Genomic DNA, 22,541 nt, shown 5'->3' on the forward strand with positions numbered 1-22,541 from the left:
GAAACTTTTTGTGCTCCTTCACAATAACATTTTCTTTGTCATCCTGAATTTCCTGACCAAATAGAGCAAACTTGCTGCTCCCAGTTTGGCGGTTGTTTATGTCTCCAGAATTACGGTAGATCTTGGTGAACGACTAAAGTTCTATTAATCATTTCAAAGACATATTGCGTTTGATGTATCCCAAGGTTTACAATACAAAAATCTTTTTATATTCTTCTGACACATTCACATCACTCATGTATCATCAGCAACCCATATACGCTAAAGGGACTAGCAACTTGAAGTTATTAACTCTGTGAGGGACAAAGTGGCCAGAAAGATGATATCATATGTTAGAGTCCTGGGGGGAGTCCATCAGTTTTTGATGTGCAAACGTACTGTTGTTTCTCCACACAAGTGCAGATGTTTCAAGAAACAAGGACAGAAATAAGAAACCACTGAGCGTCCATGGATTTACAAATCACAGATTGGCTATGTTTACTAGCACCCTGTGCATGCTCAGGGGTACTACGGTAATTGCTGAGCACGTAATCCACAATTTCCGATTAGCCCTGTTTTAGGCGGAAAACCCAGATTACATTACAGAGATTGCTAACGTGTACATTTTCTAAAACTATAGGTGTAAACGGCGAGCAACATCAACCTGCCTCAGACGGGTATGACGACAACTATGGCAATTATCACCAACATTTTATGTGCACAAAGGAGCCACGGTTAAGACCACCAAAAATGTAAAATTAAAAATGAATCCCAGCCCAGTCACACACGGACAAAGAAAAGAAAGAAACGCCTGCAGCTGTGAGTAGTCCTAGATGCAGATTGTGCATCTACTTCCGTCCTGCTTTCTTCTCCTTTCTAGCAAGTCCGCGACACGAAACAGGCTTCACCTTCCTCTCTTTTGCAAAGAGAGCGGATGACGCAAACGCCGCCTTTACAGGAACTACGTCTCCCACAATCCCAAGCGGCACAACGAGCAGCGAGTGGACCTTGGTCTAGGGCAGCGGGGTCGCCCGGGCAGCCTCCTTGGTATACGTTAGGAGGGGAAGGCCGTTCGTTAAAGGGCACAATGATAAATACATAAAACGCAGCAGGAGCGAGAGAGGTGGCTGGATGGAAGGGCAAAGAGAAGGTGAAGTGGGCGGGGATGGGGCAGGGGCAAAGAAGGCGAGTGGAGGGCTTGGTAGGATGCAGGCTCCTGTTATTTCACTCTGTCCAAGGGGGAAAAGAATATTTTAATGCAACCTCAGTTTTAAAACCCCCCCAATATATTTATGTACTGTATTGTATATCATTTTTATTTGTTTTTAAACAAGAATATAGAACAGAAGCAGCGATACAGATGTAAACGAATGTACAAAGTCTATGTCAAAGGGGGACTAAATATATAGTTTCGTATCCAGTCTTAGATACTGATATTTAAATAGTTTTAACCTTGGAATGGTATTATGAGTTATGATGATAACAGAGAGAGAGCAGCTGTTACCTTTGCAAAAGGCTGGGCGGGGAAGGGGAACATATATATATATATATATATATATATATATATATATATATATATATATATATATACAGCAAATGCATCAGCCCTACAGTTTTGAGCTGCGGGAAAGGCTTAACTAGCATTTTCTGACATGGTTGTGCATGTCTCCTTCGTGCTTGAAGAATTATTCTGCTTAAGAGTAAGCCCCACTGAACTGCTGAGGCCCTGTCGACCCTCTACATTTAAAGCAGTATCGTGGCACTTTAAATAGTCATGGCTTCCCCCAGGGAGACATAGTTCGTTTAATTTCACTGCACGCAGGTGGTGTAGTGACAATAAAGGTTTATTCTTATTAGGGTGCTGAGAGGTGTTGGGAGAACCCTGTTCCTCTCACAGAGCTCAACTTTTCCACCTTCTCAGGGAACTCTGGGAATTGTAGCTCTGTGATGGGAATAAGGGTCTCCCAACAACTTTCAGCACCCTTAATCCTTAAGCTACAGCTTTCTCGTTTCTTTGAGGCAAGACATGGCTGTTTAAAGGTGGTATCATACTGCTTCAAATGGTACGGTACACATGGGGCTGGAGATTGTCCTTAATAATTTAGAAAATGGCCAGGATGGGTAATGCAATGAAAACACTGTTCAATGCATTGGTATAACAAAATATATGTAAGTGCTTTAAGTGATGCACCTGCTATTCTTCTTAACTGGTAATTATTTATATTTGATTTTTGATAGGGATTTTCATTTTTCAACAGTCTAAAAAAGCTGGTGGAAGATTTTAGTGTGTTCAAGACATGCAGAATAACCATGCTTCTGGAAGAATGGAAGGTAACAGGCTAGTAGCTTTTTGCTTTCTGTAAAGAACATTTCGAGACGCGGGTGGCGCTGTGGTCTAAACCACAGAGCCTAGGGCTTGCCGATCAGAAGGTCGGCGGTTCGAATCCTCACGACAGGATGAGCTCCCGTTGCTCGGTCCCTGCTCCTGCCAACCTAGCAGTTCAAAAGCACCCGCTTCCGGCGGGAAGGTAAATGGCGTTCTGTGCGCTGCTCTGGTTCACCAGAAGTGGCTTAGTCATGCTGGCCACATGATCTGGAAGCTGTCTACAGACAAACGCCATCTCCCTCGGCCTATAGAGCGAGATGAGCCCCACAACCCCAGAGTTGTCTGCAACTGGACCTAACGGTCAGGGGTACCTTTACCTTTAAAGAACATTTCATAACATTTCATAATTGCACCTGGAATAACACATTTCCTGCTGTAATTGCATGAATGGGCTTAGGCTGCTCGAAGTGGAATTACTTGTATGTAGCTGACCTGATTACGTACATTTTTGTTTAGTTGATTAAAATCCTGGTAAATTACCAGTTAAACTGAAATTTTGTGGTACCTGCACATAGCTAATTGTACCTTTACAAATTACTAAACAAACACGAACATTGATTGTTTGGAGGAAAGCCCATCTGTAACATTATACTGTATACAGTACAAGTGAGATTTGCAACAAAAAGTTGCTGTGTATTTTCATTTTTTAAAAAAAATATTTTTATTGATTTTTGCATAATAAAAAAAACATACATAAACATACATAACATAATTTCCACGTACTTCTGTCCACCCTCCAAGAGCCCTCTCCTCCCACAAGAGGATCCCCCGAAAAACGGGCAGTCGACAGTGGTTCATTTTATGATTGAACTTCTTCCCACTCCTCCCTCCCACCCCAGGAACCCCCCTCCTGCCACCAAGAGGCTCCAGGTTGGCAGGATAGACGCAAGTGGGAATCCATCCAACCATCTATCCAATCTTAATACACACTCAAAAAAGAAAAAGAAAAAAGAAAGAAAAAAAGAAAAAAATAGGAAGAAAAAGAAAAAAAATATTATTAGCTAATCATTTTTCATAAACATTGTTTTTATGTGGGCTTCCCCGATCTCCCCTCTGTCTGATTTTCATTTTTAAATCATATTTAACAGTTTTCTTATCATTTTCCTCATTCCATTTTCAATCTTTCCAATCTTATATTAATATACTATCCATATTCTTTAATAATTTCTCTTTTATTCCCATTTCTCACCCCTCCGTCCCCCAGAACCCCTCCTGCCACGAAGAGTCCCATAGGGCGGCAAGAGGCAAGGAAGTGATTCTTTTTCCAATTGAATCCTTCCCCCCTCCCCGTCCCCCCCACCCCAGAAGCCCCCCCTGCCACCAGGGGCTCCCAGCCCGGGGACGACCGACAAGAGGGGGGAAGCACCCAACCGTCCCAAATCATCTTGCCAAAGCTATCTTTCTAATACTCCCAATTACTATTACATCCTAATTCTAACAAACATACAATTTTGTTCCCTCCCTTGCCACAATTTTCTTCCAAGGACATCCTTATATTTTAAATCCTTTTTACTTTCCCAATCTTTAATTTATCAATTATTCTCAATTTTCCCTCCCTCGATCACGGCTATTCCCTTTCATTCCAGCAAGTTCCAAAGTCAGCAATCCAGTTTTCAATCCCTTTTTATCGATCCTAGTAAACAATATATATTCCTTCCTCCTTCATCCCTCCCCTTTCTTAGCATGTTTTACAACCCAAATGTCTCTGTCCTCCCCCCAATGTTCCCATCTTGCTTGCACATTGTTTTTCTTGTGAGTTTCCTGCCCCTCAAAAAACTCTTGTTCCACCCCCTCAAAAGGGGTGTGTGTGTTCCAAATCCGAATTTGATCTTTCTCCTCTTGCATATCCAAACCATCCTCATCTTCTTTGATTAAATTGTGATTCGATTCATATGTCCTGTCGTCTTCTTTCACTGTTAATTCACTTATGTCCTGTTTCTGTGCATCTTGATTTATTATTTCCATTTGCTGTTGAGTCTTATCCATACTGATTTTTATTTCCCACAAGAGTCTCATGACTTTTCTCTGGAAACCAGGTGCATAGTCCATTGTTGACATTTTTCCAACTCTTCAAGGACAGAGTAGAACTTGAATAACAGGAAATGGTCACCAATTGCAACTGTTCCGATTTCTGCCAACTGGATGCAGTACCATTCCAACTATTATTACCTTGATTTTTATTTCAATCTGGCTGCAACAAATTCGATTTAAACAATCCAATCTCTACTTTCCCTCAGTTCAACCTTTTATTCACTTAAAAGTCTCTAAAAGTCCATTCCACTATTTCTTTTATAACCTCCCCATCCGCTTGCTGTTCTGTCCGGGTTGCCGCTTTCGGGAGAGGAAGAGGGGCGTATCTCTTTAATTTCCTCTGTTTGCAGGGATTTTCCAACCTTAATACAGTTCTCCCCCTTTGCCCTGCCTCTGGGGGAGAATCTTATTTTTTTCAATCCTTGGAATTATTTAAGCTGCAAACTTCCTTTCCCCGGCATCGGGTAATTCTCCTTTTACTGCTTCCTCTTTCATCAGTGGGGGGAGATCGGCTTCCGTTTTTAAGTCTCACCCCCATTCCAAATTTAAAGTCCAATTAAAAAATTTTAAGCCCTTTTACTCACGGTTCCCAATCTTTTCAGTCCTTCTTTAGAAAGTATCCAACGCTCTCCGCCTCCGGTTCGGAGCTTCTCTCCGCGAGGGCAACGATCGTGCTCAAAGTGGCCCCCACGACTTCAACCCTTCCTGCACCGGCACTCTTATTAGAGCCTACCGGAGAGCTGGGGAGTCGGAATTGGGGCTCCGCTAAGCATTTGCCCCAGGGACGCTCGACCCTGGGTTCTATGGGGTGGAGCGTCGCTCCCGCTGCTTCCCCCCCTCGCAAAGACGGGCTGCAAACCCCACCGGACGGCGCTGGCGCTGGACCGGAAGCCTGTATTTTCACACATTCTTGCAGAAGCGTTCCTGTTCAGGTTCCTGCCAGCCAGCTACGGTATGTTCCACTCCAAGATACTGTAAGATGTAAAGAGCTCAAGCAGGGCATTTTACTATGTTACTAAAATTTTTGTAGCTATTGAGCATTGTAGAAATGCATATGCATACAAATAACAATGGGAGTTATGTTAAGTCCTCACAGAGCCATTTTTGTGGGGGTGCACCCTTTTTTGGGATGGTTTAACTTCTGAAAATCTTGGGGTTCTTTTGAACATGCTGCTTCTTCCCTCCTGTTTCTCAGTGGTCCTGTTTTGGCTCGGTTTCTTTCATCGCTCACAACTTGAGTTCATTATGAGAGAGTGATTCCTCTTACACTAACACACAGCAGGCCAATCAGCATAGCTTTAAAAATGTTCAAATTTCATTGCTACTGTGGAAGTTCCAAACATGGTTATAAAATGTAATACGCAAAGCACAAAGGCTTGGAAAACAATCCTTTGCATATTTACTCAGACTTAAACCGTACTAAACTTAATGGGGCTTGCTGCATAAGATTGCAGCCTGGGCTCCAAAATAAGTGCATGTATTTGTATGTCTTAATTAACTTCTCTTTTATAATATTATCTCACAGAAAAGACCTCAGTTCCATCTGAACTTGTTCAGATTTGAGTTAGATGGTTTATACAAAAGCTGCATTGAAGAGCTTTGAAGTGGCACTGTATGATGATGCTGAGAAAAATACAGTGTCGTGTCTGGATATGCTCAGCATTGGTTTCAAAGAAAGGCAAACCAGTTCTACATCATTTTATCTATCACCATAGACTGCTGTCAGATCTCAGACCTAAAAACATCAAAGACTCTTACAGGCTGCTTAACCTTCAGGAAGGCTGTTCAATGGATGATGTCAGAAATTCATATCGAGACCTTGCTAAGCAATATCACCCTGACAGTGGATCTGCTACAGCAGATTCTGCAACTTTTGTGCAAATAAAAGAAGCATATAGAGTTGTGCTTAACTATATGAACAAGAAAATGAAATCAAGTGAAAACAATGAGGAGGATGAGGAAGATAAATTCAAATCTAAGACACCACAACATAGACAGTATTTAAGTTTTGAGGGTGTAGGTTTTGGAACTCCAAGTCAGAGAGAGAGACAGTATATGCAATTTAGAGTTGATCGGGCTTCTGAACAGGTCATGGAATATCGAAAGCAGAAAATGGAGCGCCAACTTGTAATGAGTGATGCTATGTTAGCTAAAGATGTAAGGCAAAGTAAGAAGGCAAAAATCACTCAAGCGATTGAACGTTTGGTTGAAGACCTCATTCAAGAATCTATGGCAAAAGGGGACTTTGAGAACCTTAGTGGTAAAGGAAAGCCATTGCAAAAATTTTCAGACTGTCCACATATTGATCCTATGACTCACAACCTGAACCGTATTCTGATAGACAATGGATACCAACCAGAGTGGATTCTCATACAGAAAGAAATACGGGAAACAATTGAAAAACTGAGAAAGGATCTGATTGCTTCTAGGAATAAACTGGGAGAGCCAATGACACCACAAAAAGAGAAACAATGGAAGGAATCTTGTGAACAGTTTACAGAAAGCATCCAGGCACTAAACAAAAGAATTAATGACTTCAACTTGGTTGTTCCTATTCTTAGCAGGCAGATGGTACATTTTAATGCTGACAAAGAAATTTCACGTGCACAGGAGAGCTGCAAAAGCCAGATGAAAAGGAATTCTGAAAAGGAGACAAAGAAAACAGAAAATGAAAGTGGCAGATCATCTGACATTAAAGCCAGTTTTTTAAAATGGATGAATCTTATTTTGAAATAAGATTACGCTGATAGCCATGTGGTTTAGCTACTAAATGTACACTAAGATTCATATTACTTCCAGAAGACATTACCTTTTTCAGTTTACTGTGTAGGAACAAATAAACACATTTATACCTGCCAGCATTGTTGTGGTTGGCATTCCTTTATTTTTTAGGTATGTTGAATTAAGTTTTAGAAAAATAAAATGTTAGATTACATTCGCAAACTAGGACATTTAAAAATGGAAGGGAAAACAGACAAGTTTTTGTTCTTGAAGCAAAAGGCAAAAAATGATATTCCTTCCCCACTCATTTTGTGACTTGTAAGAGAAGGGAGTTGGGAACATAAAGAATGAGTTTGCAAATTCTGTCTGACACAACTGTTGCATATTATTTCATGGTTCCTGCTGTTGTTCCACATCTGTTGCTTTCAGCTGCAAGGTGAGAAAAAGTGAAAACTTGGCTTCAGTATTTTAAAAATGTATGTTTCTGGATTTCTCCATTGATGACAATATTGCTTTCTTTTCATGCTTTTAGTGCAACTAATGAATATGACCAAGTTAGACCAGTTAATTTCAATGAGTTTGCTTTGAGAAAAGCTTAGCTGAATGCCACCCATCCTAGCCAAGGCAGGGTGGAGTTCCATTGTATTGGGTCCAGAACACTAAATGTACTAAATGTTTGCATGTAGTTCAGCTAGCCTGGGTAGTAAAATATTACCTATTATAATAAAATCATATTTAATAGGAGCTGATGGTTATGATATCAAATCTATTTGTGTGCTTTAGTAACCAGCATACCTCAAAATATGAATAAGATGTATGCTTAACCAGCCTGGAGGAAAGTGTGAACAAAGGTGAATAAAAAATCAGTGCATGTGACAACTGGTAAGGCAGGGCACACATCCTCCAGGGAAAATAGGCATAGCAACTAACAAAACAACCTGTTCAACAGCTGAGTAACAATTATAAGGTTATTGTGTAAAACACTGTGTGGCAAGGCACTATGAGGGATCTTAGCAGCCTTTCCCAACCTAGTGCCCTCCAAAAGTTTTGGGTTATTCCCATCACCCCCTGTCATTGACTATGCTGGCTGTTACTGATGTGAGCTACAGTCCAAAACAGTGGGAGGATATTGGATTGAGGAAGGTAATAATAAGATCTGAGATGGTAATAATAATAATAATAATAATATATTTATAACCCGCTCATCTGGCTGGGTTTCCCCTGCCACTCTGGGAAACTCCCAACAGAATATTAAAAAATAAAACAACAAACATTTAAAACTTCCCTAATCAGGGTTGCCTGTTTAGTAAACTTGTGTCTCTTCACATGTGCATATGTATGTCTTCATAAATGCCTAGCTAACCCTTCTTCCCAAACTGCGAAGTTCCGGGCACTGAGGCCTTGGGCAAGCCTATACCGCGAGCTCCCTCTGCACCGCGCCCTGATCCTGGAGGCGGCGAAACCACACCCGCGACGGCGGCCACCTGCCCTCGCGGGAGGAGCTCTTGCTAACAGCTCGCGAGGAGGAGGAGGAGGAGGGAGGCGGGAACTGAGTGGGGGCGACAGCGCTCTAGAGCCTATCGCGAGTCCCCTTTGCCAACCGGCAAGCCTCGCGCGGCGTTTGGCGGCCCAATCAGAGCGCTCCCTGCCGAGCATTGTGCCGGAAGGAGCGTCGGAGGTGGATTGGCTGAACTCCCCGCGACTTCTCCCCACGCCTCCGGCCGGCAGAGCAAGCCGGGTGACGGCCGCGGATGGAGAGGAGCGGGGAGTCTTCCAGGTGAGGGGATCTCGCGCGGCGGATGCGGCTCTCTTTCCCCCACCTCTTTTTTTCTGAGGGGATAACGACGCGCTTGGGCGAATATTTCCTCATGCAGCTCCCCCCACACACCCCCATAATTCAAAACAAGCCCCTTGTGAAGGTGGATCTTCCTCGGCCTGGAGAGAGACCGGCTCTGTCACGCCTTTTAGGGACACGACCCCTCCTTCTTTTTGGCCTCTCTTCTCTGAGGCCGCTCCGTCACTTTTTTCATTTCTGGAGGGCCGTTATTTCCCACCCGGACCCCTAGCGACCCGGGGCGGGCGTGGGGTTGGGGCGGCAGGGAACCTGACTCTCGGCTGCTGGTCCATTGACCTTCCTAATGTCAAGAGGAAGGAAGGGGAAAGGGCAGGAGGCCGAAAAGTTTCTTGCCTCCTTGCCACACTTTGAAGGAAGGGGAGGGAAGCAAGTATGAAATTACTTCACTACACCACTGAGTCTATATTATCCACCAAAAACAGACGAATCTAATTGTATATTTTCTCTTCCCCTCAAAGCAGGGTTTACACTCCCCTTTTACTTTCGCTCGCCAAACTTCTTGCATGCATGGACGCATTTCTGGCTTCGTCTGCTCACTCGTTTGCGTATGTGGACCCCCCCCCCCCTTTTAAATATAGCTTAAAGTGGTTCGTGGGAATAGCTGGGGGTGCGATCTCCGCTCATAGGTGTGCATCCACAGAGCTTTCAACTAAATTACAGACGCGATTGCCTTGTGCATTATCTTTGAATCTCCTGAAACCGGTTCCACTTGAGGGACCATGCCCTGAGACGGTGACGAAAGCTTTTCTGGGTTCTTAGGAGGGGCAAAAATCATCAACTGAATGAAACCTTAATAGCACATACTGGAATTCCTTTAAAACTCCCCGCCCCTGCCCCATCTCCCTTTTAAATGTTTCAAACCAATGTTTGAAATGCAGGGATTTCATCAGTGGTGGTTTGAGGATTCACTGATGGACCATGTTTTGTGTGGATGGGTTGGTTGTCAGGTTGCTGTTTGGGGCAATGTAGCACAATCAGCAAAGAGAGCTTTGCTTATTTGCTAGATGTTGGGGGTTGACCGGGCTGAGTTCTAAAGGGAGGCATTCCCCATCAGTGCTTTTGGAATAATTTAAAAGTTCACTTCTTTAAACTTCTTAAATTGGCCTCACAGGTTTGTGTTTTTAAACAGCCAAAAGTGGTGGAAGTAAAAGTTGGCCAGATGTAAGAGGACTCTTTCTATGCACGTTCATGCACATTCTAAGCCTAAACAGCGATAGTGAAATTGAGTTTATAGCTAGCACAGGCATCCCCAAACTGCGGCCCTCCAGATGTTTTGGCCTACAACTCCCATGATCCCTAGCTAACAGGACCAGTGGTCGGGGAAGATGGGAATTGTAGTTCAAAACATCTGGAGGGCCGAGGTTTGGGGATGCCTGGAGTAGACAGTCAAAGCAACATTTAAGCACTTCAATCTAATTGATTTCAGTGAGAAGGTTATTTTTAAAGCATCTTTATATGGTTAATTCCTGCCCCCCATTTGAATTAAATGAAATTTGCAGCCCAGTCCTGCAAGTTGTTTACTCAGAAAATGGGTCCCTAAAGTTCAGTAGAAACATGCATAGGATTGTAACCTTGAAATGCATACATTTGACTGCATAATGCCTTTTGTTTTAGTTTCTGATCTTCAGCAGCTGTCTTCCATCATCAGTTGATGATCTAATTGCTGAATGATTGACATGTATTGTAAGCCTGTTTTAAGTGAGTTTTTGAAAAAGGCTTACTGGATATATTGATTAGAGATGGGTGGATGGTGAGAGTCATCTTCATTATGAGATGCTGACCACAAGTATATAAAGTGCCTGTGGAGGGAAATCTGGAGAGCTATTCCACAGAATTTGGCTGTGTTGTCTAATTGGCTTTTGCTCTATAAGTATACATTTTGCTCTATCAGTCTGTGTAATTATCCTTGCCATGTTTTCACCACTCTTTTGTAGCCTAAGTCAGGATGTCTAGAGTAAGTTTTAGTGTTTCAGTTAATGGAGATTGGGGGGATGTGTTTTTCATTATTGATAAACGCATATAGCACCAAGGTTGGAGTGGAGGCCTAGGATAATGCATGTAGCACAAAGGTTGGAGTGGAGTGGCATATTTGGTGTGGCTTACCTCTTTGCTCCTGGTGTTTGTTATAACATTATTATGGACTATGAGGATCAGTCTTTGAGACTTTGCTCTGTGGGTTATGCTGTCTCAAGCCTGTAGTTTGGGTTTGATGATCTTCTGATTCTTTCTTGTACTGTACTTACAACCTCTCAATGTGTTATAAGGCATGTGGTGTTGGGCATTATCTTTATAGATAATGTTCTTCATAGGCAGAAACCAACAATATAAGAGTCTGCTTTGAATCCTGTGTTAGCTGAAATCCCTCAGTGAGAAATATTTATTGAATGGCTTGGGACACCCCTGATCAGTAGAACAGGAGTAATTTGAATACTGATAGGCTTGAGCTGTGGTTTTCAAAGCATGAAGCTATATTACCTAAGGAAGCATGGGACTGTCCTGCCCCACCCTAGTTTGTGCTGCATTAGGCAAAAATTGGGGGGGGGGTTTGTGGTGGCTAATCCACAAGAAATACTTCTTGTTTTTCAGAGGCATTTTCATTTCCTAGTTTTGCACCCTTTTAGACCAGTGAACACATTATAGGCCTGTCATATAAACCTCTTTTCATTTTGTCTGCCTCTATCCAGAAACATACATCTTTTTTTTGAGGATATACATATTGCAGCACACACAATCCTATAAGAAGAGGGAATGCCATTTTTAAAAAAATAGAGGGGGCTTTTTAAGTTTAAAAAAGTGTTCCTCCTTATTTTGGCTGTAGTTTGTTTTTTAAATATTAGCATGCTTAGATGGCAAACATCAACTTTTAATAGATCAATTAAATGCCTAATACTTATGAATAATTTACAATTGATAAAAGAGCAGAGAAATTAAGATCGCTTGATGATGACTTAACTAGAATATAGGTTTCCACAAAGCATGAATGTAGCCCCACTGATCTTATCATTTGTAATGGCTACAACTAGACTAAATAAGTAAATAAATAATGCACTGATCTTTTGGTTTCTTCTCCCCCCCTTTAATTTATTTATTTAGAATTTGGAAGGTTCATGAAAATCTAATGTAAATAACACAGGTAAAAGATTCATCCTGAACTTGAGAAATGGCAGGTTTCCTAGACAATTTCCGATGGCCTGAATGTGAGTGTATTGATTGGAGTGAAAGAAGAAATACAGTTGCTTCGGTGGTAGCTGGGATTCTGGTAAGTCTTAAGACAAATGCAATATGCCAACTGGTGTGTTGGAAGGGAGTACATCAGATAAGAGAAATATTAAAGTCCTTGTAATGTCTGACAGGTGTCTCATTTTTGCAGCACCTTTTTGAATAATTTGACTGTTATTTCTTCTGGTGGCGAACAAGGCCACCAGGTTGACAAAACCTTCTGCAAATGTTGTCATTTTTGTAGGTGATGAATTTCATTGTTTCTCATATTAATCCTATAGGAGTCTTTTCTCATAGTTATGTGTGCTAGCCCGTTGATGACAGATTTTATTAAAAAATTTTTTGCCAGTGCCTCACTTGATGGTAAAAAAATTCCAGTCACATTTACAGGATGTTTGCTCAGTTGCTTTGTATTGAAAGCCAACTTGTGAGTTCTTGTGCTAAATCACAGGTGGGCATCCCATGAAACCCTCCCAAGTCCGGGAGAGCCTGCTCAGTTTGCTGATAGTCAGCCATCAGCTGTGTGGCAGAGAAAAGATTCTTGTCCCATGTGGGGGCAACTGTCTTCTGCCACACTAGAAACAGGAGGGGCTTTAACCTCAGCTCTAGCATTCCCAGTGGAGCCCAACAATATATGTACCCCTGCTGGTGGCTGGGCAGCAGGGAGAATATGTGTGAGTGGGGACGGGCAGGGGGAGGATCTGAGTGTTGGGCATGTGGATGTTAATGGCCACATTCACCATCAGAGCTGGCCATGCCTGCCACCAGGCTGCAGTGCTGGATATTTGCCTACCGGTAAGTTGCATTCAACTGAGAGGGATTCTGAAAAAACAAGCTTGGAATTGCACTGTTAATTGTCTATCTCTTGAACATGTGCTTTGTGTACACCCCTTTTGCATGCTAGGTATATACCCCTACCAACACAGCTGTGTCTCGAGAGGAGCCACAACACTTGCTATGTTGGTTAAGGCAAGGATGTTGCTGTTAGCATTCTTACCTTGCCAGAAAATGCTCTGAGTGTGGTAGGAATTGCAAAGTGGGGAGATCTTGGGTTTCTTGTCTTAAGAGCTAGCAGCAATTTCTTCCTGCCCATACAACTGGAGTACTGAGAACACAGATTTGTTAGATAAGCATATTTGCAGTGATGGTTACTTTGGCCTTATTTCAGGCACACTTTGTAAATGTTTTAGAAGAGGTGGCTGCGTTCCTGATTAATGTTAAAAAAAAAAAAAATTCTCCTCAAGGGATGTCTTCAGTCACTATGAATTCAGACAGTATTATTTATTAATCAAATCAGCTTCTGTTTTCATGTTAATCATTAGCAGAAATATTGAGTGTATAAGGGAAAGACATCTCCCCAACCTTATCTATATTCACGAACAAGCATGTTTTTAAATAAATAGGTGTTGGTTGTGCATTGGTATATTGTTTATATGGTAAAGGGAGTATGATTGTGTGATGTTTTAATATTGCCTTTATTGTACATTGTGGTACGTGTGTTTTGATGAAAAAGCAGTCTTAAAAGTTCAAAAAGCATTACCATTTATTTAGCCTTTACCACAGGGCACTATTTTCATGAAGCCACTTGTTGAATCTTACAGTTAGAAGCCAATACTAAAATACAATGCCTCTTAATTAGATGGCTGGGAGGCCTTACTTACCATTTGAGTAAATATGGAATCTGTTTACAGTGGTACCTCGCTAGACGAATGCCTCACAAGACGAAAAACTCGCAAAACGAAAGTGTTTTGCGATTTCAATGGAGACTCGCAAGACGAAGTTTCCTATGGCGCGCTTCGCAAGACGAATTTTTTTCGTCCCATAGGGTGCCTCGCAAGACGATTCCCCCCGTCTTGCGAGGCACCCTATGGGAAACCGCACTTCAATGCGTTCCTATGGGAGCCGCTTCGCAAAACGAATTTTTCGCTATACGAAGCAACTCGCGGAACGAATTAAATTCGTCTAGCGAGGCACCACTGTAGTTCTTTACTGTGGCCTCCATATTGAGCTCATCCATGGCAGGTAGATCTGGTAATATGGTTTATAGTACATGTTCACATGAATACTTTAGTGGTACCTTCTAGTCTTTGTGGCTGGAACAGAAATGAGCCCCTAGCTAAAACAATGCACTTTGGAGGGTGGGAGCGGGCTAGGAAGTTTCTGTTAATTGGAGTGGGTAGCTGGGACTCAGATGATTACAAAGTCAGTGGAGTGAAGAAGAGAAGCAGCAGAGTTATGTGGCTGACCTTTCTGTAGATATTTACCATGGTTTTATGATCATGTGTTTTACAGTTTTTTACAGGTTGGTGGATAATGATAGATGCAGCAGTAGTTTACCCTAAGCCAGAGCAAATGAACCATGCATTCCATACTTGTGGAGTGTTTTCTACTCTAGCTTTTTTCATGTAAGTACATATAATGATAGGTCCATACAAAAATAGCAGTCGTTCATGTCAAATGGCAAAGTGCACCTACAAAATAATTTCCCCATCTTTCTTTTCTCTTTTTGCTCTTGTGTGCTACTACTATTTCTCATCCTTTAAAATTGTTGAAGTGTGATGCACAGCTTACTGTTTGCTTTGTGGGATGAGGATAAACAAGGCTTGCTTTCTAAAAAACAAAGGTTTCCATGCATACATAAATGTATTTCTCATCATCTTCAGAGACCCAGTTTCCCCCTATCCCTCCATTTCTTTTCCTACTCAATTTGTTCTCATGCTTGGTATCCACTCTACTAGAGTGACAGTCCTCTTTTACTTTTTGGCACTGTAGTACAGCTCACCAGACACTGTCATTGGTAACAGTCAAAAACAGATTTAAGGATTGTACTGTAGTAGATAAATGACTAAACAAATATGACAACTCTAGTATCTGAGAGAATATGCATATATTGGGCATTTTGGTTTTGTTTGGTCAGGTTTAGCATCTGGATTCAAAAGGAAGATTGGGAAAGAAAAGAAAATACTTAAAACTGGAGAGGGAGTATTTTGTGGATCCAGATTAGTGAACTTGCTGCCTTTTAGTCTTTTGCACAATTCTTTAAAATGTAATTTAAGAGGTTTTTTATGTGTTGCAGGATAAACGCAGTATCAAATGCTCAAGTGAGAGGAGACAGCTATGGTGAAGGATGTTTAGGAAGAACAGGTGAGGGTACTCCTATTTATGAAGTTAAATTCACACTTCAATCCTCATTTCAAAACTTGGCTGTGCAAGTAGTGAAGAAAACATAATAAAACTTTCTGTCCTGGCATATGTCACAAAAAGCAAGATGTTAGGCCAGGGGTCCCCAGACTACGGCCCCCGGGCCGGATGCGGCCCAATTAGCCTCCCAATCCGCCCCGCGACGACCCCCCGCTGCCGCTGCCTGCTCTTACGGCGCGCGGCGCGGCGGCGATCTTCAATATCGGCAAAAAATCGCCGAAAATCCTTTGTGCGCATGCGCCGACCCAGAAGAGGTCATTTCCGATGCACTTCCGGGTCGGGGGAGGCCCATACGCATGCGCACAAGCGATTTTCGGCGTTTTTCCCCCGACCGTGTGCGTGTGCGCATGCGCACGGGCGCGCACTCCCCTGCTCTCCGGCCCGCCGTACCGGCCCCAAAGCCCGGTAAGTCTGGGGACCCCTGTGTTAGGCAGATGCTGGTGGTACTGTCAATGATACACTGATCTTTTCATGCTCATGTTAAAAAATGTTAGTAATGATTTCTAATACTAACTAGATTTTATAAGAGATTTCAGATTTATCAAAAGGGGGGGTGAAATTTATTGTTGAATTCTAAAAGCCCACTTGGTTTATCACTATCTTTTCTTGCCTTCCATGGGACTCTTCTAATTTTATCCTCTTTGCAAGCATGTTAAGTAGGTTAGGCTGAGAGATGCTCTCAGAGTTATCAGTTAAACTTCATGATGGCGCTATGGACCCAAGCCTCTTTTGTCCAAGTCTAAATCCCCCCCCCCGCTAAATCACTTTGTATTAGCGCTGCCAGTGTTGTTGTTCATACCACCTACCTCATTGAACTTACAAATCAAAAAGCTTAGACTGAAGCATATCTCCCTGGCAACATATTCCCAGTTGTCTTACACCAGGTAGTACCCTAATTTTCCTAGAATTTATCATGGATCACTGATTTAGCAGTTGAAGGTAGACTTCTTTATGGCATGCTGTGATGATGAATGCAAGTCTTGTTATATTCATTTAAAAGCATTTGTAAACAACTGAATATTTTTTAAAAAATCTTTTAGTATATACAGCAGAAAAAACAAAATAAAATAGTAGTATACAAGCTAATAAAACAAACCTTCAAGGGATTCATGCACGTAAATCAGGGTCCAATCTTATGAGTTGAAGAAAGCTTCAGTGTGATGATGAGGGATGCTGTTTCCCACTGCCCCCTTATTTCTGTGTATTATTACCCTAGCCTAGTGCTTGACTTCATGTGTTCTTTCAGGTGCTCGTGTCTGGCTTTTCATTGGCTTCATGTTGATGTTCGGCTCACTTATTGCTTCTATGTGGATCCTTTTTGGAGCATATGTTACCCACAGTAAGGATGATTTATTTTTAATTAAGGGAAAAGAAATGCACTTGTAAGTGCCTTTGTTTTAAATGAGAGAGATGCACATATCACATTATTAAATACCTTATTTTCTTTTGAAATAAAATTAAATAAATATCTTCTTTTGAAATCAAATCAAGGTATGCGTAGTTCTCTTCTTAAAAACAGTGGTACTTAAAAGTGCTTCACTTTGGCTGGATCATGCCCCTGCTATTTTGACTAACATTTTCCACTCTGCTTGCTGAAGAACCCCAAACGATGTAGGCCTGACCCACCTGCTTTGTTGGCTGCTTATTTTCTGTTAGAAATTTTTAAGGGCAGAATTACTGGATGTAAAAACAATAAAATAAAAGATACAGTGTTAAAACAAGAAAGAGATGGTGATAAACACAGTCTAAATAAAAGCAGCAGGTGGCAGTATATTAGAAGTATTGGTAAATGTTAAAAATAGTCTAATGGCTGAACGTCAATGATAAAGTTGGCTTCCCTGTGGATGATTTGGGGTGGATGGGGAAGGTTTGTATGAGAGATGTTCCTGGAGGTAAGTGGGGTCTAGGCTGTTAAATCTTTAAGGGAATCGGGTGAAGGTCAGGTGGAAAGGTGCTCTTGAGACTCTTAATGGGTCTGAACAGGGCCTTAAGAGTTAATGTGATTACTTGTTCATGGTACTTCCTAGAAACCTGTTTACCTACCTTTTCCTCTTACTGCTGTGAGTCATGCAGGATCAGGTTCTATACAGGAGAGAGAGATCCTGCTGGCCTAATACTCTGACTGAACTTTAGTTGACTCGGTGTACAAATACATTGTTTCATTACAAAATTACCAACACCCTCTATAGATTTTTGAAAAGTCGACACTTTGCACTCCAGGTTGCTGCTGCTTATTCTATATTGTTTTTGCTGCAGCAGTCTTAACGCGGCTACAGTATGGAAATATGCACGTCTGTAAGTCAGAGAGTATAAATCGGCTTCTTACAAAAAATCAAGGGAGCTTTTTAGGGAACTGCAAGCTCCTTTGTTCCTCTTCTGCTTAACAGCCACAACTCTCAAACACTGCGAAAGAAAAGTGTTCTCTGGGTTCCTTTCACCCAGAAAGGCTTCTGGCACCCGCTGGAAGGAAAACAACAGATGTCTTTCCATCATTTAGCCACAGACTGTTTTTGACTCTGTGGCAGTGAAAAAAAGAGCGAACTATTAAATTTGGGCAAAGGGTCAAAGCGTGGAAGCCAGAAAAAAAACAACCCATGTGGTTTCAAGCCCTATCCTGTAGCTGTAAATGTTCAATATGCTGAATGATGGCTATTTATGGAAATGTGCATACTTAGGACACAATCCAAATATCCCCTTATTGAGACTTTGCTCCATTCCTCAGTCTTGCAGCATTTCCAAAGTACTGGATATTCTTGTGACAAAGTGCAGTGATTTGGGATGACACTGGAATGTGTAGAAACCTGCAGTAGGGGGGAATGTCTGACTTCATAGCATATTCCCATAAATCAAGTCTTAATTGTTTGTAGATAGAACTGAATTATCATGATCCATCTCCCCTCTCCCTTTAAAAAAAATACTGTTTCATAGCTAAATGAGCACAAGATAAACTTAGTAGTGACAGGTTTTGAAGACCTGACTCAATACTTACCTATTTATTGCATTTTTATTTTATAGATATTAATGTCTACCCAGGCTTAGCAGTGTTTTTTCAGAATGCTTTGATATTTTTCAGGTAAGTAACTAATGCTTCCAAAGTCTAATAGTTATAACTATACAGATGTTTTCAGTTTGCACAATTTATTCAGACGATAGAAATGGGTGTGTGAGGGTTCATTGTGGAGTTCTAAATCTCTGTGAAAAATGATGTTACTAGACGCCAGGTAAATGTTCATTAATCATAATACACAAGTGACAGAGATAGGGCATACTCACAGCTCTACCAGTATAGTAGTGCCAGTTATCATGTCATCCGCTTCTAGAATTTTGATGATTTTGCTATATCATTGGAAAGAATGTCTGTCTTACAGATCTAAACTTCTGTTTTCATAGCACCCTTATCTACAAATTTGGAAGAACTGAAGAACTGTGGGCTTGAGTACTTTCTACATCTTGCTTAGCGAGTCTTATATGTAAATATTACATTTCTGTTTTATATTTTGCCAAATAGATGTTGCATTACACCTTTTGTATGTTTACTTATTTTTGGAAAGTGAACTGATTTAAATATTCGGCTCAAAGTTAGCTATCTTTTCATAGAATCGATAGTAATGTGAATATGTACATATTATGACTATCTGTAATATATACACGTGAATGTTAAACTTTCATTGCACTTGGCGGGGGTTTTCTGCTCTGATATGTGAATAATGTTTTAGGATTAAGGCTCATAGCTTGTTCAATTCTTAAGCACAAATGAACTGTAGTAGCTTCTTGAAAAGTTGAGATTGTGATTAGGTGATCAGAAAGTGAAGTTAAAGAATATTAATCTGAATGGCATCTCCAAATAGCCATTGATGCATGAACCCCAATAGACAAATACGTTATTTAGAAGTGTAGTATACTCTGGCATCGTATGCTGAAACTTCATCTAGCGCTAACTTCCCAATTACTAGGAATGTTTTATGCTATACTACAAAATGTGTACTGAACAAAGACGACATGAAGTATGTATGGAAATTCTATTTAGCAAAAAAAAAAAAACCTCACTTAAAAAAACCAAAAGATCTCAAGCATTTATTTGGTAGTGCAGCATGCCTTAAAATGGAATGGGCTAATCCCTTCTCAGTGAATGCACTGTGAAAAATATTTAAGACTGAAGTATTAATGTGTTTGACAAGCTGTAGGAGAATTCTAGGTTTGAACTTTAAAGGTGTGTTGTCATAACCCCCCCCCCAATCAAAATGTCATCGTCAGACATTACCAATTATACCATGAGACTGACTGATATTTTACATGCTTGTGCAATCGATATTCAGAACAAAGGAGAGATCCCAAGTTCAAAGCATCACCAGACTGCTTGTTTTGCTGCTTACAAGGAAAAAGCATATTTAAACACAATTCACTAGATTTTTCTCTTCCCTTTTGTCCAGAATCTAATCAGCTTCTCTGATGATACTATCATCTATTTTCCATGTTTTTCTGAACTTTATTGTAGCAAATTACAATATGTATGTAAAGGTACTGTGATGTTAACTGGAACTACCTGTATTTTATTTCACCCGAGCCAAATTGTGTACTGAGAAGCATATCAAACTGCATCATATGCGTAATGTAACAAGGACTTCATGCATTTTTGCAAGACAGGGTCTAGGGGCATGAAGAAGAATCAGATGAGCTAAAGGTACTCTACATTCTGATTTTTGGAGACCCTGCAAAATGACCTTTTCCAAACATTCTTCACTTTCAGACTTTTGGACTACTCTCCCAACCTAGGAAATACAGCTGTGTTAGTTTATCTTCTGAAACCATTTTCATTTGTCTTCAAAGCGCTTTTCAGGACAGACTATGAAGCAAATACTATGCTAAGAGTTGTCCTGTTACCTCAGACTATCTTGCTTGTTTATTGTAAATACATTAAAATCCAATAAATATTGGTAATGTATTTTGTTTTACAAATGCTAAAACTGCTCAGTATTCTGTCTAGTGTAATATTCTTTCTTTCACACAAGTTATGTTTTCTAGATATATCTGTTGTACAGTTACTCTCCACTCAGGCTGGATAATGAGGCAAATATGAAGTGCTTTTAATTGAACTTAGAGTTGAACTTTAGTGTCAGTGAAGTGACCCAAGTCATATCAGGCCATTGCAGAGCCTCACATTGCTCTATTTCTATAGGCCTATGAGCTTGGACAGTGTTCTCGAAGCTACCAACATGTCTGACCAAACTACGGGAGGCAGTGGAAGACAGAAGTGCCTGGCGTGCTCTGGTTCATGGGGTCACGAAGAGTCAGACCCAACTAAACTAAACAACAACAACGAGCTTTACAAGATGTGAGGCTGCCCAGCATGGCATAGTGGAGAGTTGGGTTTTGTTGTTGTTAAAACACTGTTGCTTCCCCAAAGCGTGAGCTGCTAGACTTTAAAGTTGATTGAATACATAACATTTTAAAAATAATTGGTAAAAAACTGCCAGTGTCCTTTGATAAAAGCATATATGTCCAAATTAGTCTTCTGAAATCAATTAACCTGATGTCCATGCTACTGTTCACTAATTTTGGTCTCAGTTTAGGATTCACAATTCAAGTATGTATTTTATTCCATAAGTGCAACAATCTCCCCCTCCCCCCCCAAAAAAATATCTCTGAAGTATTTGCATTAAAGTGGGTAAAGGTGATTTGAACATCGGCAGCATACTGCCCCAGGGGTCTCCAAAAAGATAAGGTAGCTGCAACTATTCTTCTTAATGGAATTAATTTTTACAAAAGATTGAAACCCACAACAAATCACTCAGGATTACACAGCAATGTTTACTTGAAGTAGACAGGAACTTGTTTGTAGGGTATGGCTGCTTCCTTCTCAGAAAGAATGCATTGGCACAAACCACTGAATATATTTATATTACATTCAGGATTAACCTGCACTCCTATATTATTTTCTTTTACTAAAGATTAAAAATGAAATGGAGGTGGCCTATTTCATTGTCATTTTTTTATTATAAATAAACTTTATTAAGAATCAAAGTTAAAATACAAACCATACACACTCGAAACTCGCAGTCATACCAAAACAAGCACAGATTCATATACACAAAATCATAGAAATCATAATATACAAACTCATAAAAATCATAATATACCAACTCATAGAAATCATAATGTGCGAGGAAGAAAAGGGGAAGAAAAGAGGAAGAAAAAGAAGTTATCCTCCAAAATATAGAAAAAGAAAAGAAAAAGCCCAAAGTGGTAAATAGAAAACAGAACACAAAAATTGATTAACAATTGAAAAACAAAAATAGCATATAATAATAAAAAGTGAAAAGAATACAGGAACTCCATTAAATTAATAAGTATGTACACTAGTTTTATGGCCTGATCTGATAAGAGATAAATACCCGTTACTAGCCGAAAAATAATATATTTCGTCTGAGATACATATTAACCCATTAAGAACCCTTTATACCTTGCAACTGAATTCCTGTATTCTGTACCTTCTTCCCAGTATTGTTTCCAGGGTTTTATCCCAATATGACAATAGATTTTCTGCTTTTAAAATGGAGCTTGCAAGGCAATGGGCAAAACTAAAACAGATTCAAAAACACATTTAAAAATAAGGGCACACAATTAAAGCAAATTTTATCCAAAATAACATGTAAAATGTGCAAGAGTGCAAATGCATTTAGACACAAACATATTCATCTGTGACTAGAAATTATAAAGTTAAGGCAGAATACGCAGGTTCCCCTTTCTGAACATAATGCAGCCCCTGAAATTAGTTTGATAGGTGAGCATTCACATAACAAGTTGGTGATTTCTATAGGAAAATGTCTAATGTGTTCTTGATCAACACACACCCAAGAAAACCTTCTTAACCTTACTAAAAGTATCACTACAGTTCCTCAGCCAAACAGAAAAAGGCAAACAAGGAAATAACAAATGCTCTCTCCTTAGCTATTTGAATCTGTGCTGTGTAGTGAGGTTTGGGTCCTAATTTCTCCTGTTCAGATAAGTGAATTTTCACATAGCAAGCATTCAGAAAGTGGGACCTCCGTGTAATTTAATTACTGAGAAAGCAACACACAACGTAAGTGCTGCAAAATAAAGGTTCACCATTTTAGATCTTGTTACAGTAAATGAAAGAATGCAGAGGAA

The 22,541-nt window shown here is 40.5% G+C and overlaps 2 protein-coding genes across 6 annotated transcripts; both read left to right on the forward strand.

The window, feature by feature from the left end:
• Nucleotides 1-1,073: 1,073 nt before the first annotated feature.
• On the forward strand, nucleotides 1,074-8,628 carry DNAJC28 (DnaJ heat shock protein family (Hsp40) member C28). 3 transcript variants are annotated; one of them, XM_035114959.2, is made up of 3 exons: nucleotides 1,074-1,129; nucleotides 2,238-2,310; nucleotides 5,922-8,628. In XM_035114959.2, exon 3 carries the CDS (start codon nucleotides 6,011-6,013, stop codon nucleotides 7,130-7,132), a length of 1,122 nt encoding a protein of 373 aa, XP_034970850.1. In that variant the 5' UTR covers nucleotides 1,074-1,129; nucleotides 2,238-2,310; nucleotides 5,922-6,010; the 3' UTR covers nucleotides 7,133-8,628. The 3 variants fall into 3 exon arrangements, with proteins under 3 accessions (XP_034970850.1, XP_060129577.1, XP_034970853.1); XM_035114962.2 differs by lacking the exon at nucleotides 1,074-1,129 and adding an exon at nucleotides 4,999-5,348 and having other exon boundaries at nucleotides 2,258-2,310; XM_060273594.1 differs by lacking the exon at nucleotides 1,074-1,129 and having other exon boundaries at nucleotides 2,220-2,310.
• TMEM50B (transmembrane protein 50B) lies at nucleotides 2,236-22,477 on the forward strand. 3 transcript variants are annotated; one of them, XM_035114966.2, is made up of 8 exons: nucleotides 8,756-8,894; nucleotides 12,066-12,231; nucleotides 14,484-14,596; nucleotides 15,268-15,335; nucleotides 16,639-16,731; nucleotides 18,408-18,465; nucleotides 18,783-18,862; nucleotides 20,569-22,477. In XM_035114966.2, exons 2-7 carry the CDS (start codon nucleotides 12,133-12,135, stop codon nucleotides 18,826-18,828), a joined length of 477 nt encoding a protein of 158 aa, XP_034970857.1. In that variant the 5' UTR covers nucleotides 8,756-8,894; nucleotides 12,066-12,132; the 3' UTR covers nucleotides 18,829-18,862; nucleotides 20,569-22,477. The 3 variants fall into 3 exon arrangements, with proteins under 3 accessions (XP_034970856.1, XP_034970857.1, XP_034970855.1); XM_035114965.2 differs by lacking the exons at nucleotides 8,756-8,894; nucleotides 20,569-22,477 and adding an exon at nucleotides 2,236-2,310 and having other exon boundaries at nucleotides 18,783-19,494; XM_035114964.2 differs by lacking the exon at nucleotides 20,569-22,477 and having other exon boundaries at nucleotides 8,757-8,894; nucleotides 18,783-19,494.
• The last annotated feature ends 64 nt before the right edge of the window (nucleotides 22,478-22,541 follow it).

This window comes from Zootoca vivipara, chromosome 4 (genome assembly GCF_963506605.1).
Source record: "Zootoca vivipara chromosome 4, rZooViv1.1, whole genome shotgun sequence".
Lineage (NCBI taxonomy): Eukaryota > Metazoa > Chordata > Lepidosauria > Squamata > Lacertidae > Zootoca > Zootoca vivipara.